At 38.8% G+C, this 18053-nt stretch overlaps 1 protein-coding gene across 14 annotated transcripts in view; it reads right to left on the reverse strand.

Annotated features, from left to right (window-relative positions):
- The window catches only part of ANK3 (ankyrin 3), a 516597-nt gene that overhangs the window by 321583 nt on the left and 176961 nt on the right, over nucleotides 1-18053 (reverse strand). For 7 of the 14 annotated variants that reach the window (XM_037804174.1, XM_037804175.1, XM_037804173.1 and 4 more), the window contains exon 1: nucleotides 12184-13003. The exons of 1 other annotated variant lie outside the window; for it this stretch is intronic. In XM_037804174.1, coding sequence (XP_037660102.1) covers nucleotides 12184-12297 — 114 coding nt within the window. In that variant the 5' untranslated portion in view covers nucleotides 12298-13003. Of the gene's footprint in view, nucleotides 1-12183; nucleotides 13004-18053 lie in introns of those variants that run through there. 6 more of the 14 variants (XM_037804172.1, XM_037804180.1, XM_037804182.1 and 3 more) reach the window with 3 other exon arrangements.

Genomic DNA, 18053 nt, shown 5'->3' on the forward strand with positions numbered 1-18053 from the left:
TTCCACTAAAGCTGAAATGAAGCTCTGGGAAAGCAGGTCAGAGGGGAGGTTGCCAAATGCACATAAGACTACTCTCTTTTCCTGATGCCACATGCAAAATCCTAACTAATACGCCAGAAAGCAAATAAATACATAATGCCTATCAGATGCCAAATGGATGGCTAGATAATTATTTTAATCTTCCCCCACGGAAAATCCATTGAAACACATTATGTAATCACAACGGGCCACAGAAGACAAGGTTCTTGCATCGAGAACCCAGAGGAAAAAGACCAGGCTCTGGCCCGAAACAGTGGAGCAACAGAAAAGCATGCTGCCTTAGCCACGCTCCTGGTCTCGGGGAAAATCAAGTCCAAGGTTCATATTGGCCAGGTCATAGCACACGCAGCAGGGGAAATGCATATTTTAACTGTATTCATGGTCACCCTGAAAAGACTCAGTTTCAGCCAAGATGAGGCACATTCGAAACCTTTTGAAAGAAATCACACTGGAACTGAGGAGGATTAGCAGGATCACTAATTCTATGCTAATGGCGAAAAGTGAATGCATGCATTTCATATGCCTGAATTCCCAGTATTAATGTATTAATTCTATTTGCAATAAATGTGGATGGGATAAACCGGCATAACGAAACCATTTTGAGATGGCAAAGAATGACTGCAGCTGAAAGGGCATTGTAAAGCAAGGATCGTTAACAATGGCCATTCTTCTAAGCAAAGGCATTAGTTACATTCAGCATTTTTAAACATCAATATGGCTATCTCCTATTACTTAAAGAGCAGGCAAATGTATTTTGAGTGTTATCAGAGCTAAGTAAATATACTCATTATGCTATCAAAACTGGTCACAGTGGCCGAGCCACTGAACAGAGGGACAGCAGGTTCCTACAGAAGACAGGAGGGAGGCCGGGGCAGTGTGGGGATTCAGTGACCTTAGGCTTCCGGGACATCCTGTCGCCTCCATCCCCAACCAGCCAAATAGCAGATATGTGGCCCGGAATTAGGAGACTGGATATTTCAGGGATTTACTAATAGAAAACAAAATGTTTGTCCAAGTTACTGTTTTGACAAATGTTGCTTCCCTGGACTATGGTAAATCCACGGTGCCAATAACAATCATGATTTTTTTGTACCTGATTCAAAATTGCTCTGTGCTTTGCAATAATACATGGAACATTTGAAGATAAATAACATAGAGCTTAAATCACAAACCATTATTTAAAAAGCACTTTTTATCTATTGTGTTCCTATAAAACAGATGAACTTGGTAACGAAGAGGCATAAAAATGATGCAAAAACTGATTTAATAATAAAATAATGAAAAATGAAAATAAAAAGCCTTCTCCAAATGTGAGAACCTTATATGACTGGTGAATAATGTGCAAGCAGGATAGTTAAGCGGAGGGAAAAAGGTCTTGGAGTTCAATAGCCATGGGTTCAAGTCCTGCCTCTGTGTTTTCCTTGCTGTTACTGATAAATTCATTTTCTAAACTTTAATTTCCTCTTCTGCCATATAGGAATAATGCCTCTTAACTCAGAGAAGTCATTCAAGTATTAACTGAGACAACAGCCTTTGGTATATACCAATTATTTTATTGTAAATGAAACTTAACGTTTGCTAACAGGTTTCCTATTGATTCCAACTGAGGCTTGCTTGGAAAGTGTAAAAAAAATCTCTTTTAAAATAAAATATTTTGAGAATCCCAATTTTTACAAAGTCCCCTCTCCCCAAATTAAAGCTTTTATTCATCATTCTTACTAAGGAGAGAAAAAAGTATCACTTTTTCTCTTCTATCCTGAATCTGGCAAAACCCACAGTGACTCAGTTCTAACATTTTGTCTGTCATCGGCTGAAGCAGCTTTTTGCTGTTAGTGTTAATTTCTTACCATTTTACAAATTGCATTTTAATTTCTAATCTGAGCTCTGAAAATTAGTCTGTTTTGAGGAGCTCAGTGAGTTATTTAAAGCCAGCTTCTTCTACACTTTTCTTATAAAAATAAGCATAAAATGGAAGGCATTGACAAACACATGGGAATACACCAACTTCAGATCCCAATAAATCAGTCAACACAAAATGATTTCACTGCTTATCTTCAAAAATACAAACATTCTGAAAAGTAATTATATTCACCTTTATTTTACTACTAATATGATTATGATTCATATTATGAAATGCATTTAATGAAATGCATTAAATTAAGATGCATTTCAAGTAAATGTGTGCAATAACAGTGGTATGCAGTTAAGTAAATTTATTTATTGCATAAAATTAAAAAACAAAATGAAAACAAAAAGACAAAACACTCCTATCCACCACACCTTATTCTGTACTTTTCTCTTTGGGGAAAGAGGTAAATCACAATAAGGAACCTATTAGAGATTTTCTAGGAGGAGATAGTCCAGCTGGGCATTTCGTGATTCAGGTAAGATTGACCTTGAAGAGCACAGTATTCCATGGAAAATGGTGCTCCCAGTGGTGGCTTGGAGACCATGCAGGGTTGGGGAGGCAGTGAGGGGTGATGGAGTAAGCTGGGAATCAGAACTGGGTATGAATTCCTGCCTTATAGTTATTAATTGTGCAACCTTGGGCAAATTTCAGAGTGTAAATTTCCTAATCCAGAGAACTGGGACAATACCCATGTTACAAGGAGTCAATAGGATAATCTACTTACAGCATGCAATAAAGAGCTCCTCAACAAACCACAGCTCAATAAACAAATGAAGGGTAAATTCTGCCCCATATTCCTTTGATGTTGGTAACCCCATTGTACTGTAGTTCTTTGAAAAGTGAAAAATCACATAGAGTCTGTATGGAAAAAGTCTAGGGAAAGATGTCCAGATTTCAGGCTCTGCTTTTCTGTTGCTTAGAAAACTACTGTTCTGTTAATTTAGGATGGGAATGTCTATGCACAGTGGCAGTTCTAAGCGGCAGTTATTGAACTTGCTGTGTCTGATTGAATATTTTAGATACTCCAGCAAGTGGAGATTGGGAAAGCAGTGAGAAGGAAATGTGCTGTTAAAGGAAGGCAGCCAACAGGTCATTTTGCGTTCTGAAATCAGGTATGAAAGGTGATAACTCTATATCAGTCAGATTATTCATTCCTTCCTCAGTCCTTGACTATCCTAAAACTGTAACGCACCTCTATCATGGCCATTCTACCTAAAGCAAGCAATAAATTGGTTGATAGGGAATTGCATATATTATCTTTTGAAGACAAATTATACAGGTAACATTTTGTTTCTTCTCGATAACTACAATATACAGTGAAGATTCTTTTTCAATAATTACAATATACAGTGATGATTCTTTCATTCCATTAAACTATTTTTCCCTATAGCTATTTTGACTTTTATGCCCAAATCTGCATTTTTAAAAGAATTGTTTGATACTGCCTCTATCAGTGCATAAGATTCTTTAACTTTCTTTAACATCTTCCTAGTATCACTTAACTACCTAGAGAAGCTAATTGATAATAGTATTAATGAATGGAAAATGTAGTTAACATATGAGTCTTTGGGAGTATCTCTCAAAATAACGGATTTCATTCCCTATGGGCTGTGGAAAAGTTTGCAACAGCTGGAATGCAGGATTCAAATGGCTCTATGGGGATGGTAAAATTTCATTCAACAAATAATTCAGAAATAATGTTCTGAGCGCTTATGCATTACAAACGTTCTTTAAAATATCCCCTTGTTTTCTCAATTGTGTCACCTCCTTCTTGGCTACAGTCAACCAATTACATATGAAAGTCCATATTATGAGCGGTGAAACTGGAAACCCTTGCTAAGAATAATGCCAGGAACCTAACAAGGTGTCTTTATTTGTGGTATTTCTACTCCTTACCATATATGTTCAAGGAGAGAATTAATAGCCCCATTTAATCAGTGAGGAAACTGAGGCTCAAAGAAATTAAGCTCAAGCCCACAGGACTAGTCAGCAGCATCTGGGATATGTACCCACATCTAGCTCCCTTTCTTTCCACTAGATACTGAGCCCCTCTTCCCAGCATCTTTCTCTTTATTGTTTGCCTGCTTTATTAATGCTTTTAATCCTCTATCAGGAAAAATTTACTGTATTTTACCACCCTCTCCAACTGTATAGAATTCTTGCAAAATCACATTTCATTAGGATAAAGGAATGCTGTTCATATGACAGAGGTCATAAAAAGCTTTTAGGAGGTATCTACATAAAGACCATAAATAATGTTTCAGTGTCACTGGATTTCTCTCACCAGTAAACCTTAGATTTCCTTCCTTACCATCCTCCTCTGGCCTAGTCCTTTCCCCTCCTTCTTTATTTCCAGGCAGTACATACATCCTTCCTCTCCTATTTTGATGCTACTCATCGGTTTTTATCCTACCAAAAGGCAAGCTATAGACCTGAGAGATCTGAAAGGTAGTTTCTACTCTACCCGTTCTGATGGCTGTCACCTATAGTCAAATAAAATTAAGGAAATGATCATAATTGGTCAGGAGGTCACCTATGACTGAGAAATAACTTACCAGGCCCAATTAAATTGAAACTGATATCTATACATTTTATAGGCAGCTTTCATATTTGCCAATGATGGCCCATTCTTTTTCATGGTGTCACTTTGGATCCATGACAGAATGATCTTGAGTGAATGAGGTAAGAACCAGAAAAAAATGACCTGTATGTAAACAGTTCAAGCTGAATTTCCATTGCTTTGCTTTTAACTCTTCTACTTTAATGTACACAAACTAGACACATCAAAGTGGATAAAACTATAATAGACTGCTTGTTTTCAAGTGTTACCTTTCTATACAAATATTTCTTTAGAACAAAGTTTGGATAATGGAACTCATGGTATAACATTGTATTTACTTTGCCCTTCAATATTTAACCTTTACATCAATAAATATATATAAGCCAGCAGTTCTATTTTTTTCAGTGGCAGGAGTCCTCTTAAAAATTATTTTAAATGTAGAAGTACAGCAAGTTAAATATAATGACTGACACAGTATCCAGAGTTTGAAGTTAAATTTAAATAGCTGATTTATAAAAATTCCAATTACTAAGGAATTTAACTTTTAACATTTCAAAGGTGTTACTTCTCTTGGCGTAAGAATTCACCACGGATGTTCATTAATAAGAACCTTCCTTAAGGAAGCCTCTCCCATTCCAAGCAAGGAACTTAGAACCTCTTGACTTGCTTCCCAGCCCAGCTATTTCTGTGACCTGAGGCAAGTTACATAACAAACTTAAGCTTTGGTTAATGCCCCCATACATGGAGATAACACTTATGTCATTACAGCATTGACATAAATTTAAATAAGACGAGGAATGCAAAAAGCATAGGAAATCTACCAAAAGATATTTGTTTGTTTTTTACCTCTCAATCCTGTGTAGAACAGTGCAAGCAGGATCTGAATAAAAGCAGAAAGATGGGGTGGGTGGGCCTGCAGTTCTCCTTTATATTACAGATCCCCAGCACAGTGACAGGCACAGGGAAGGTGCACAATAAATTTTTATTAAATGAATAGATTCAGGGAAAATGATATGATTAATATATACATTTCTAATAATCAAACTAGAAAGAAAACAGAGTACCACCAAATCCTCTGCTTTTCCCATTCCTACCAATGAAAAGCTAACATTTTTCTACATTAAAATTCAATAAAACAAAAACAAACACCCACAATAAGTAATGTATCATTTTGCCAAAGGAAAATTAAGAGACAGAAAAGATCACCGGTCTGTGGAGTAATGAAGAAACAGCTCTTCAATAGCTACAATATGGCGGAGGCAAAGCTAATCAGAAATGTAAACATAACATGTTCAGACAATAAATGTATAATTTGTACCTAACCTGACCTTGCACTGATTATAATGGCAACAGAACAAGAGCAATAAAGTGTTCATTTTTAAAAAAACTGACAAATGACTTTGTTGAAAAAAATTAAAAAGTATCATGATATTAACACATTGCATAGGGAACTGATCAGCTGACAAGTTTTACTTAATTGGTTCTCCACTCCTAAATTTCATGGAACATCAAAGGAAAAAGGTTTACCACCTTTCCTATAAGCAAGTTAAGACTTCTTCCATCCATCCTTTTCCGTGATGGAAGATGAAGACACAGCAGGTGCTGTGTGCTCCTAGGGAATCTACCTGTTGGGCTTTGGTGAGTTGGTTTGTTGGCACAATCCCTCAAGTCTCAGAATGCAAACAATCCATTCATTCTTCTTTTCATCTGTCTATTCATTCTTAGCAACAGTAGCAGCAGTAGCAGGGGCAGCAATAACCAATTCTATATGGCTCTTACCTTGTGCCAGGCACTGTTCTAATATTAAATCATTGAAATCTCATTACAATGCTATGGCTAAGGACATATCATTATTGCATTCATTTTGCAGGGGAGGAGACTGAGGCATACACAAGTTATAGCTTCCCCAAGGTCACACAGCTTTATGTAACAGAATCAGCTTCTGAACTCAGAAAATCTGACTCTATAGTCCATGCTCTTAATCATTACATGATACTGTCTCTCACCCATCCATCCATCCATCCATCCATCCATCATCCATCCATCTATCCATCTATGCATCCATCCACCCACACATACATACATACATACATACATCTAGGCATCCATCCACCCATTCAACCACCCACTCAAGAAGCCCCAGCTTGGTCATAGTAGATGATTATGATACCACTGCTGCCCTCGAGGAGTTCACAGTCTCCTAAGTGAGAGAGACATGTACATACATAAGTGCAGAATATCAAGTATGGTAATAGACAGGAGGCTCCCTAGAGACCTGAAGCCTATGTTCCCTTCATCTCACAATGGTCTACACTATCCCCCCTTCACAACCTCAGTTGCCACAGTACAAAACCTCACCCTACCTGGTATCTTCCATTATGGGTGTCGTGGTTGCCTGGCCTAGGTTAAAGCCTACAAAATATCAGGAAGCACCTAGTTTCCTATAGCAAGAGAAACACCATAATTCATGTCTTTTAAAATCTGTTCTTGAACCCTTAATTTACTTTAATCTTAAAAGAGATGGCTAATGTTTCATTACAATAAACCCTGTGGTTAAAATACAGATTAAAATTCGTATCACTCAAGTTCAAGTCTAGGTCTACCACTCACTAGCTGTATGACTCTCAGGCAAGTTGTTCATTCTCTTTAAGCCGTGATTTTATCTGTGAAAAAAAATGGAATGGAAATACCTTCCTTATTGAGATACTGTGAGAAAAAAAACAGAATAACCCATGGGACTCACACAGCACATTGCCTGGCATACGGCAAGTACCTAATACACTGTTGTGTTGTTATTATACCAATATGTCTTTGAGGATTTGAAGTTCTGGTGTTGGTAATTTCTAATTTCTATTTTCCAAAATCAAAAAAGAAAACCTTTAAGAAAAACATTAAAATTTATTGTGGATAGTAAAAAAAAAAGGCACACTAGAATACTGGGGTACTTAGGGACAAGTGTGTCTAAGACTCTAGATGCCTGAGAAATAGCAAATCATTTGGAAAGTTCTCTGAATCAAGCCTACTTTGATATATAGCTGTGAAAATATTAATGCTACACACTACATCTGCTGCAGTGTAGTAGTTAAGAGCACCAGCTAGACAGTCAGAGGGTCCAAATTGGATTCCCAGCTCTATCACTTACAAAGGGGAACCTCATGCCTGTTTCATCATCAGTAAAATGGGTATAGTAAACGTACTTTCTCGGTAGAGTTTTTGTGAAGATTAAATGAACCACTACCTATAAGACAACTAAAAACCCTAGCTGGTACATAATAAGCACTCAATAAATGTTCTGGGAGAAAAGATATATGAATCCAGAAAATTTAATTCTTCTTCTTCCCCTGCAAGCCAGAAACTTGGCAGTTACCCTAGATCCAGATCTCTCCCTCTCACTTCATACATACAGCCCATTGCCAAGTTCTATTGAGTCTTTCCCCTAAATATCTCTTGTATGTATCAACCCCTCCTCACTTGCATAGTCTCTACCCTGGTTCAGACCCTTAGCAGCTCATGCCTGGATCCCCATCCTGACTGCTCTCCCTGCTGCTGTCTACAAGGCTGAAGCTTGAGTGATCAATCCCAACTGTAAAGCTACTGACACCCCCTTCTCTCTACCAACACCATTCAAGTCCGCTAAAGTCTCTCCCAGCTTTAACGGGGATAGTTTCCAAACCCTGTAAGATGTCATACAAAGGTTATCACAATCTGGCCCATACCTACTTTTCCAGCCATTTTTTTTCCAGCCACATACTCATGTCCCCTTTGCTCTGGGCCCACACACCCCCATATACTCTCCTACTTCCATCACTATGGGCATGGGATTCCCTTCCTTCTGCTTGTCTATCTCACTAACTCCTGCAAGGCTCAGCTTCCCTATGAGCCTTCACTGTGCCCATTTGAGTTAAACTGGGCTTTTCCTGAGGGTCCCTTTGGTTCCCTTTTCATACTCTAAAAAGGGAAAATTCCTAGTGCTCTTCCCTTTCTCCCTAACTCTGCAGGGAGCTACTTTAGTGTTGCCACTGTGCCTTGTTTAGCTTTGTCTCCAACATTTAATGCAATTCCTGATCCAGGAACTCATTCAATAAATATTTGCTGAATGAATGCATGAATGCAAGAATGAAGTTATGAATATTTATTCCTGCTCTGGCCCTGATTAACTGTATGAGTTACAATTAACTCTTTGTAACTGTACAGCAGTTGTTGACATCAGTGATTAGAAAGCTATTAATCATGGAATTAACTGTCACCTTATTCCCATATCTAGCACAGTGTCAGGCATATAGTAGTGTACCCCATAAATGTTTCCTTGTTTAATATGAAATTCCCAAGATCACCTCAAAGATTTTTTTTTTGGCAGAATGTAGCAAATACATATAAGCATATTTTCATAAATATATTTTAAAAAACATTTATTGAATAGATTAGAGTCAATTCCCTTCTTCCCTCACTATCAAACTGTATTTTATAGTTTAAATGGGGAGAGGGCAAAACATGCAGGTCACAAGGCACAAGAAGCCAGTGGCAGCAAGGGACTGTAGTTCAAACCACAAGAAGAGCACTTATGGCTTCTGACCTTAATGGGTTCATGGTAGGCTGGGTCATGTATGGACCTCCACCTGTGTGAGATATAACGCATCCCTTTCTGCAAGCTGCTTAGTCAGGACAGGGATCTGATATTAAACCTCCCAAAGACACTGTGTCTGCCTTTGGCATGCCTCCCACTTGCTGCCAACCTAAGCAGCCCATCAGGACAGCAGGAGTGTGAAGGGGGAAAATATGTCGGGGAAGAGCAGTGGGAAAGTACGGATAAGGGGTATTTGTAAATGCATCTGTAGGCAACTTTTAAAGTAGATTTTGTTTGTTTGTTTGCTTCAAGAAAGAAAATTTGGTGATAAAAAGATTAAGGGTTCATCCACCGAAATGCAGATCCTTTCACCAAATAGGAAGATTTCCTTTTTCTTGATACCACTTTCATTGTTGTGCCAAGAATAAAACATATCCTTATTAAAATTCAACTTATTATAAATTCCTGGAAGATCCCCACTGCTTTCTTTCTTTCCTTCTTCAGGCTGGCATTTCATTCATGGTTATCAATATTCATAACGTATCAAATGTACAACTCATGGGGTTTTTAAAAACTGGATGATATGTGAACCCAATGTAAAACCTACATACGTATATGATTTTATTTGTAATACTCATTAATATCCCATACCATATGATGCTTGTCATATAGGTAAAATCAAGAAAGGTACATCTTGGGCTTGCTCAAACCTGAATTGTAAGGGGTGTTTATAGACCAAACTCCTGATTTCACAAATTAGATGCTCTTCAAGATTTTCCTAAGCCTTTCTATTTTGTGATTTTATGAGAGTACTCACTATTACTTTATGTAATTACAAGATCCTAGAGGACATATCTGCATATGAACGATGCCAGCCATTCCCATAATCACCCCACATCATACTTAAAAGCTGCATTTTCAGTTGACATGGGGCCTACGATACGGAGCTAAGTACACAGAAGCCTTAATTAGTATCTTGGAAAAAGGTAAGAAAAAAGAAACTCAAAGTCCAAAAAATTCACTTTGTAGGGAATAAATGTTATAGATGCCACACCACTGAAAGAGATCTAGCCTAAGTCTTCAAATGAATTCAATCTTAACTTTGTACATTGAAAGTAGTCCATTAAACAACTATTATAACATTATACTTTCTATAATTTATTGTATCTTTGATTGGGAATATATGTATTATGCTGCATAATGAATTAACAAGTACAAAGCAATGAAAGCATTATCCATGAGCCACTTTTTGGCACTACTCAGTGAGTGTCCTGAGAACAAAACCTTTAAATCTGCCTGCACATTTACAACAGCGATATTGATATTTCTCCATGTTCACTTCTGGTTGCTAAGAGATTTACATTGGACAGACTCTGTTGTACTCAAAACAAAGCATTTTGGTCTGTAAAGTGTTAGCTTCAGATCAGTGAGTCCAGAAACTCCCTTTGCCTCACCCCTTCCCTATTTTGTTTCCAAGTCAAACAGGGACCCAGGCACTAAGGCAGCAGGTCCATTGTCGCGGCTATAGATACTGCTGCACGTAAGCTGGGCCAGCAAACAACTCTTATATAAATTATCAGCATTAATGATGACTCTATAGGTTTATAAAAATATATGTTATCTTTTTTCCATGTTATCAAAGATTCCAGTTTACAAGGTGGAGTGCGGTAGGGATGTAGGCAAGAGGGTAATCACTAGTGTCCTACCCACAGACAGACCTGATACAATAAAACTGGACCAGAACCAAGCAAAATATGGCAATTTCATAACAACTGTGTTGTGAAAATCTTTGAAATAAATGCCTGCACAGAATACCTTAATCTCAGTTTGCACTTTTGTGAAAATATGTTCAAGAAGTTTTTTTACAAGAATATCAAAGTAGGAATATCTATATTTAACATCTTGCAGCAAAACCACAGCAGCCCTCCAAATTCAGTCCCGTAAAATCTGCCATGTAACAAAAGGCAGAGGAGGCTTCTATAGACCCTAACTCTGAAGAAAATGTCAAAGAAGCCAAAATTTTTCATGGTCGCTCCCCAAAGAGAGGTAGGTACATGTGGTGGACGAAAGCTGCATGTCATTAGAAAGCAAACGCATCACTGCTCAGAGCAAATTAAGATGATCTTTCCCTTGGGAATTCTCACTAAGACACATAAAAATGCTTTATGATCTGACTTCTGTATTCAGATCACAGAGTTTTAGTCCATTTTTATTCATTGTTGTGGAGGAAAAGTGCTTTGGGGCCTTACTGGGTACCTAGGAGTCGTATTTAAGGGCACAGCTACCTGACACTTGGCAAGTTCTCTCTGGCTGTAATAAAACACCACTGACCTAGAATAGTCCCTCTATTTTTTCCCCTAACTTGGAATATCAGTAGGGGACCATCCATAACCAGACTCTGATCTGAAACAATCAGCATGCTGAAGGCTGCAGGTCCCTGCCTGTCATGGGAATTCCTGCATTCAGAATAATCACGCTCATTCGGCAGAGAAAAGAAACCAGAGATGTTGGCTTTATTTGACAAAGAAAGTTATTTCTAGTCGCTTTTTTTCCAATGTACTCCCTAACGAAAGCACCTTATAAAAATAAGAGGAAAATGGAGAAAAAGAAAAAAAAAAAGGCAAAGCAGGAAATGACTTTTCTGCTACATCTTTAAGGTCACAGATCTGCCTGAGGAAGGTACACATGTGACAAAACCAGCACCAAAGCTCCTTTTCTACAAGACAGACCTCTGAGAAGTACAAAGTTCACTCTCCTGCCTCTCCCTCCAGCCTAAGTCACCGTGGTGCATTTAACCTTGACTGGGCTGTGAAGAAACTACTTTTAACTCCCTTGCAACCCATCTTGGCGTCATGGAAACATGCCCATGCCCATGCAAAGCGAAGGCACACCTTCCGCATCGGCACTGCAATCACCCCCCTGTAGGAAAACGCCTTCCCTTGTCTTGCCAATCCTATGGCCGTGGTCTTCCATAGGCTTCGATCATCTGTTCCCAATTTACACACCTAATTTACACTTCCCACAGCATGTAAAAACAGCCCTCAGATGGCAGGAGGAGATTAAAACAAAAAGGAATCCAGGCAAGATACATGCTCTGGAATACACAGTTACCTTTTTCTTCCGATCCCGGGACCGCTTCCGGTGTTTCCTTTTTTTCTCAGTCTCCTCTTCAGCATTGATTTCTAAATCCCTGGTTTTCTTTAATTGTGAGGCTGCATGAGCCATAATGCATTTAAAAAGACCCTCTCAAGCACAGTTTCCCTGGCAAAGGTGGTCTCTTCAGGCACCTTTAATCAGGCTGACAGCAGCATTCCAAGCACTGGAGAGAAACCTCTGACTAGAAGCAGGAAGACATTCAAAATGCAAAGATGCTGTAGAAGCTGAAGCTTTTAAAAACCAAAACGACGGTTTCCAGACTTCATCCTACACCTTCCTCTACCTGAACCTTCACACGAGAGCGCAGCCATCGTAATGCATTTACCGTAGTGAAAAAGACAACTGGGACAGAGGAAGCTGTATTATGGCTGTATCCCCTGCCACCAGCTGGAAGTGTCTAAGTGATTCCTCAGGAGGGGGAATGCTGCAAAGGATGCTCCTCCGAAAGGAAAAAAATCAAGTCACCACACATGCAGAAGCAAAAATCCAGCGCTAATTCTGAAAATCTATTTTAGAATCCTTCGAAAAAAAAGAAAGGGCTGCAATTTATACATCACCACTAGATCTGCACAGAGCATAATTTAACCCATAATAGAATGGAGCAGTTCCTACTTTAGTTTAACTGCTGATGGTGACAAAATATATAAAATAAGACTTCAAAAAACCCACTAAATTTTGCTGTGGAGATCCTGACTGCATTATGGGGAAAACAATGCATGCATTGCCTGTCTCAACAGTGTGTTCTTTATGCTGAACTATCAGCCTAAATGCATTTTGTGGGAGAGGACTAAAGAAGGGCTTGTTGTCTTTTAAAAACAACATGCTTAATACAACACATCATACAGAAAGATGTGATCGTGTTGGTGTATAGAACAGATGCCTGATTCATAGGAGTTTCCCCAGGACTCTTCTCTACTGTGGTGTGAGGGTCACAGAAGGGTAATCTGTGCTGTAATCAGTGTTTCTGAGGAGCTGAAATGGAGATTTGGCTTTTATGTGAGGGTTTGCTTTCAATCACCTTACTCTTTTTGCCACCTGAGTCCGCAGTGACTGCAGCCTGTGAATATTCATTATACGAAGGGAAGCAGCAGCAGGGTTCAAGGCCTGCCGGGGCATCTTCTGCTAGGACGTACACATTGGAAGAAATTTAATAAGTCAGGAATCATTTGCACACAACTGCACCCAGAAACTGCTCAAATGTTATCCTGGGCCTAAAACATTTGGGTCCTGGTAAGAAACCCTAATTTCATCAAGGAAATCAGTAGGGAAAAAGAGGATGCTCAGCTGAAAGAACTTAGTATGTGTGCTTCCAGTACTAAAAGGCCATTACTTTGGAAATCAGTGCATTTGACTTTGTAGGGCTGACTGCTACAGTGCATGAAGGATGATGGAGCACGAAGTTCAAAGATGCCATATGAGGATTTGGTTGAGGTTCCCTGGAGCCATTGATCACTAGCTTCATGGAGTGCCAGGTATGAGTTCCTATAAACAACTTCTACCCATCCTATTTCTGATGCGAAGAACAAAGTTCTTTCTCCCTCGCAGTCTCTGCCAGGCAGTGACAGAAAATGGGAAAGGAAATATGCAGGGGTTATGGTGTCCCAATAATACTAAAAGTGGACCGAGAACTTCTCTCAGGGCTCACGGTGAACTGTGAAAACCACTCTGGTCAAAGAAGTCTGGAGGGCCTACTGTGTGCTCAAGTGCTTGCTCGGCCACAGAAACCATCCTCAAGAAGAAAGAGCTCAGGAAAGTTTCCCTATCACCTGTGGAACTACCTACCTGACAAAAGGGAGGAAAAAATAAAGGTGAGAAATTAAATGTAGCTCAGATCTCAAGGCAGATAAACCATATTTGGCTCTTCACAGTGCAAAAAATGTTTTTTTTTTTTTTTTTACCAGAAAAAAATTTATTATAATATGTGGGGCAGAGAGAAGAATAAAGCAGACAAACAAAAAATAAAAACAAACAAAAAAAAACCTTTTACATGCTTGCTTCCTATATAAGTCATCCTGTACTTCTGAGGATCATTCATACAATTACCATTTCTTATTTTCAACAAGTTGAAGAATACAGCCAGCTAAAGAATTGGCTGGCTTCTCACTGGCTCTTGGACCTTCCTTTTTTCTTCTTTTATAGACACTAATGATATTTTAAAATATATTTAAAATACATATACTTGATCAAAGTAACTTCTCCAACTAGGCTGGCAAAGCACTGCATTTTTCTGTTGATTTTGGTCAGGAAAGCATAACTGGAAATGAGGAAAACAAGCCACAGATATTTTTCAATACATTTCTCTCTAGAATAATTCTTTGCTTCCCCAAAATGTCCAGAAGTTGAGAAGGTGTCCTGACTTTTATGCAATATGAATTTATTGTTACCTTGGATTTTGCCTTACATCAGTGTGTGATTAACTCATCGAAAATAAATTCTAAGGCACAGCTTGTTCAGTTTTTCTTTCCTGCAGAAAATATAGGCTTGTGTCCTGCATTTCTAAACTACAAGAACTTGAAAGATCAGTTCTATAGGAAAGGTAGCCTTGAGGGTCCTAGATTTTGAAGGCTTATGCACTTTCTCCCTATCTACCATGTACTCTGGCGTTTTACTCCCAGGATCTCTGTGGACTTATTCTCAACACAAAGATATTAAACCAAGATAGCTACAAATGTTAGCCCCACCCCCCCAAACTGAATTGACAGTAGTGTCAGTAATTCCAGCAAATGAGCCTTTATAATAGCTGAAATTGAAACATTAAAAGAACTTTTAAAACTTTATTCTTTGACTATCAAACTTTTCCATTTCAGTCTCAAGAGTATGTTCTCTCCTGGGAGACTACAGAACCAGGATGAATCTTCAAAATAAAATTGATTGCTCAGCTGGTAAAGCTTATGTCTCTGAGTAGTGTGGCAGGTCCCTGTGAGCAAGAAGAATGGGACTCAGACAGAGCATTCTAGCAAGCACCCATCTATGCACAGTTAAGGGTCGGTCAGTCCAATGGCTGCCCACTCCCCGGGCAGCTTCTCCAGTCCTCTTCCCTGCCGCCTGCCGGCCACGAGGGTGCATTGGACAGGACTTGCATAGGATGGGGGTGTCCTATGCATGGAACATTGAAGCTACTAGAAGTTACCTGTGGGAAAAACAATACTTCAGCCACTTCTCTAAGGAGGCAAAAATCTATTCTGGTTGTAGAAAAGTCACAGGTGCAAGAGTTTTTAAACCAGCCTTTCAAAATACAGTAAAAGAATGATCTTTCACACTTCTATTAGCTGTAGGACTCTTTCTCTGAAGAGGTCCTACAAGAAAGACAGTTACAATAAATATAACAGTGGAGCTGCTTGGCTGAATTGAGGAAAGGGGTTCTGGAACCCGCCTTTCCTTTTCCTCATTCTTTCCCCAGAAGGCAGTGTCAATGAACATGGTTTGAAGCCAGCATATAGATCTGTAGCAATGAGTCCTGGACTTGTCCTTGCTTGCACCTTTATTACCAGAGGGTATGCCAAACAGTCACTCCTTCTCTTCAAAGTTTTCTCATTGTTTAATCCAAAGTAATTCCTGATTTCTTACAAGAAGTGTCACTTTTCAGCTAGAGTACTTCCTGTCCATGGATTATTAGATTTTACTACAAAAAAAGTTTAAAAAAAAAAAAGCCACTTCCTCATTTGGCCTATGAAGTAATGCTTATACCCCAATTATTTTCTAATTCAGAAATCAAAAAGTGGTTCCTAAATATTCCACTGAAAATATTTCTTATTTTCAGTTTACACTGGGAGTTTTACAAACTTTAGATACCTCAGCCAGGACATTTTTTCTTTTCAATTTTTTAGAAGATGCACCTTTCCAGGATTTCAAGACAAGTTTTAAGTTCCTTTAACCAATTAATAACTTGACTACTCTCAGGTGGCATTTTATACTGTATCTCCACATTGTTGAACCAGGTTGAAACACAAACAACAATGTATATAATTTCTATGAAGATGACACAGTCACTTGGAGATTCTGAACTTGCAATAGCTGCCCTCTTTGAAAAAAACACTACCTAGTGAAGTAGAGCAGTGGAGTATGGGGATATACAGCAGAATGCAGGAAGAAAAGCGGGAAAGAAACTAAAAAGCACAATAGTTCCAGTCCTGCCAGGGAGGCTGTACCTCCACAAACTCACTCTGGGTTCATGCTCATGAGTAAAATATCTGTTTTGATGGAATAACTATTTCATGCTGCACCCACCTCAGATTTCTCAGAAGCAGAGCAGCCTCACCATGAGAGACAGTCAAAATATTTTTCCTTCACAACGAAAATTGAAACCATTGTCATTTCATTAATTTTGGCATCTTAGATAAAGATGATGTCAAGAGACCTTGAGCAGGTTCTGAACAGTGTGGGGAACAAGAAAGAAAACAAGCACTAAACCTGTGAATGGTTATAAATGACAAAAAAAAGTACCCTGGGAAATTCTCGACTCATATTATTCTTCATTTTCAGATAAAATACATGAAGTCCTTTAAAAAAAAAAAAAAAAGTCCATCTGGATAAACGTGACTGGTGGTCCTTTCCATACTCCTTGTAGGGGTGGCACCTTTGGGATAAGTGAGCAGTGGCCTTGGTGCCATCTGTCTTAGCACTTGGTCTGCCCTCCTTCCCCGAAGCAGGCCATGCAACTAACTGGCCTGGCCTCAGCGCTGGAGAGACAGCCAGCTGGCCACAAGCACGCCAGCTGTTTCTGTGACCTCTCGTGGGTAAACTGGGGCTGACACCCAGGGATGGCTTCCCCAGGATCTCTCCATCACACCCATGTTGGCTGGCAGAGAGGAGAGGCTCCCTTGTTGCATGTGGAAGGCCCACATAGGCACATCCTTGGCCTCTGTCCAATCCAAAGGAGTAGACTGGGAATGCCTGGCAGAGCAATGAACAAAAACCAGGCACCAACAGTGGTGTGCAAACAAGAAAGCCCTGGAAATGCCACTTCACCTCTCTGGATCCCCGTTTCTGTAGCAGGAAGGAGGTGGACCAGATAGCTGCAAAGACACTGTGATTTAAGGTGATGGAAGGTTGTGGGATAAAGGAAAATAAAGAGAAAAGAGTTTATAAGACGTGCTAGGCAATGCAGTAGCCGATAGCCACATACAGCTATTGGGCTGAAATACAGCACTAGCCACTGGAGAAATGATATTTGAATTTTATTTAATTAAAAAATTTATATTCAAAACAGGTATTGGATTCAGATATTGGTAAATGTAGATTAACTGTGCTTAGAACAATTTGGATAGGTAAATTTACTTTTTTAACTTTAAATTTTATGAAATAAAATGCAGATCAACTATTTCTGATGAAAATTTAATATCCAAATCACAAGGTAAAATAAATACCAGATTTCAAGACTTAGGACCAAAAAAAAAAAGAATATAAAATATCTTCTCAATTTATACATGCTGATATTATAATATTTGGGGTAAGTTCAGTTGAATAAAACATATTGTTAAAATTAATTTCACTTTTAAAAAAACCTTTTTAAGGTGGCTATTAGAAAAGTTGCAATTGTATATGTGGCTTACATTACGTTTCTTTTGGACAGTGCTAGTCTCTATAAAGAACTTATGCTAACAAAAAGAGAGTAAAAATTGGCATGAATTGTCTTCCTGAAGGCAGATATTTCTCCAAACAAGGATCAGAGGACCCTTAGCAGTCAGTCATATTTTCTGTTTGAAGAGGTGAAGCACAGAAACATTGTTATGTTTTCAGGCACTGGTGCTAAAAAAGCATTCATTCATGCACGCATAGATTCATTTATTCACTCATTCACTCACTCACTGGCTCACTAAGCTCTG

This window comes from Choloepus didactylus, chromosome 15 (genome assembly GCF_015220235.1).
Source record: "Choloepus didactylus isolate mChoDid1 chromosome 15, mChoDid1.pri, whole genome shotgun sequence".
Taxonomy (NCBI): Eukaryota; Metazoa; Chordata; class Mammalia; order Pilosa; family Megalonychidae; genus Choloepus; species Choloepus didactylus.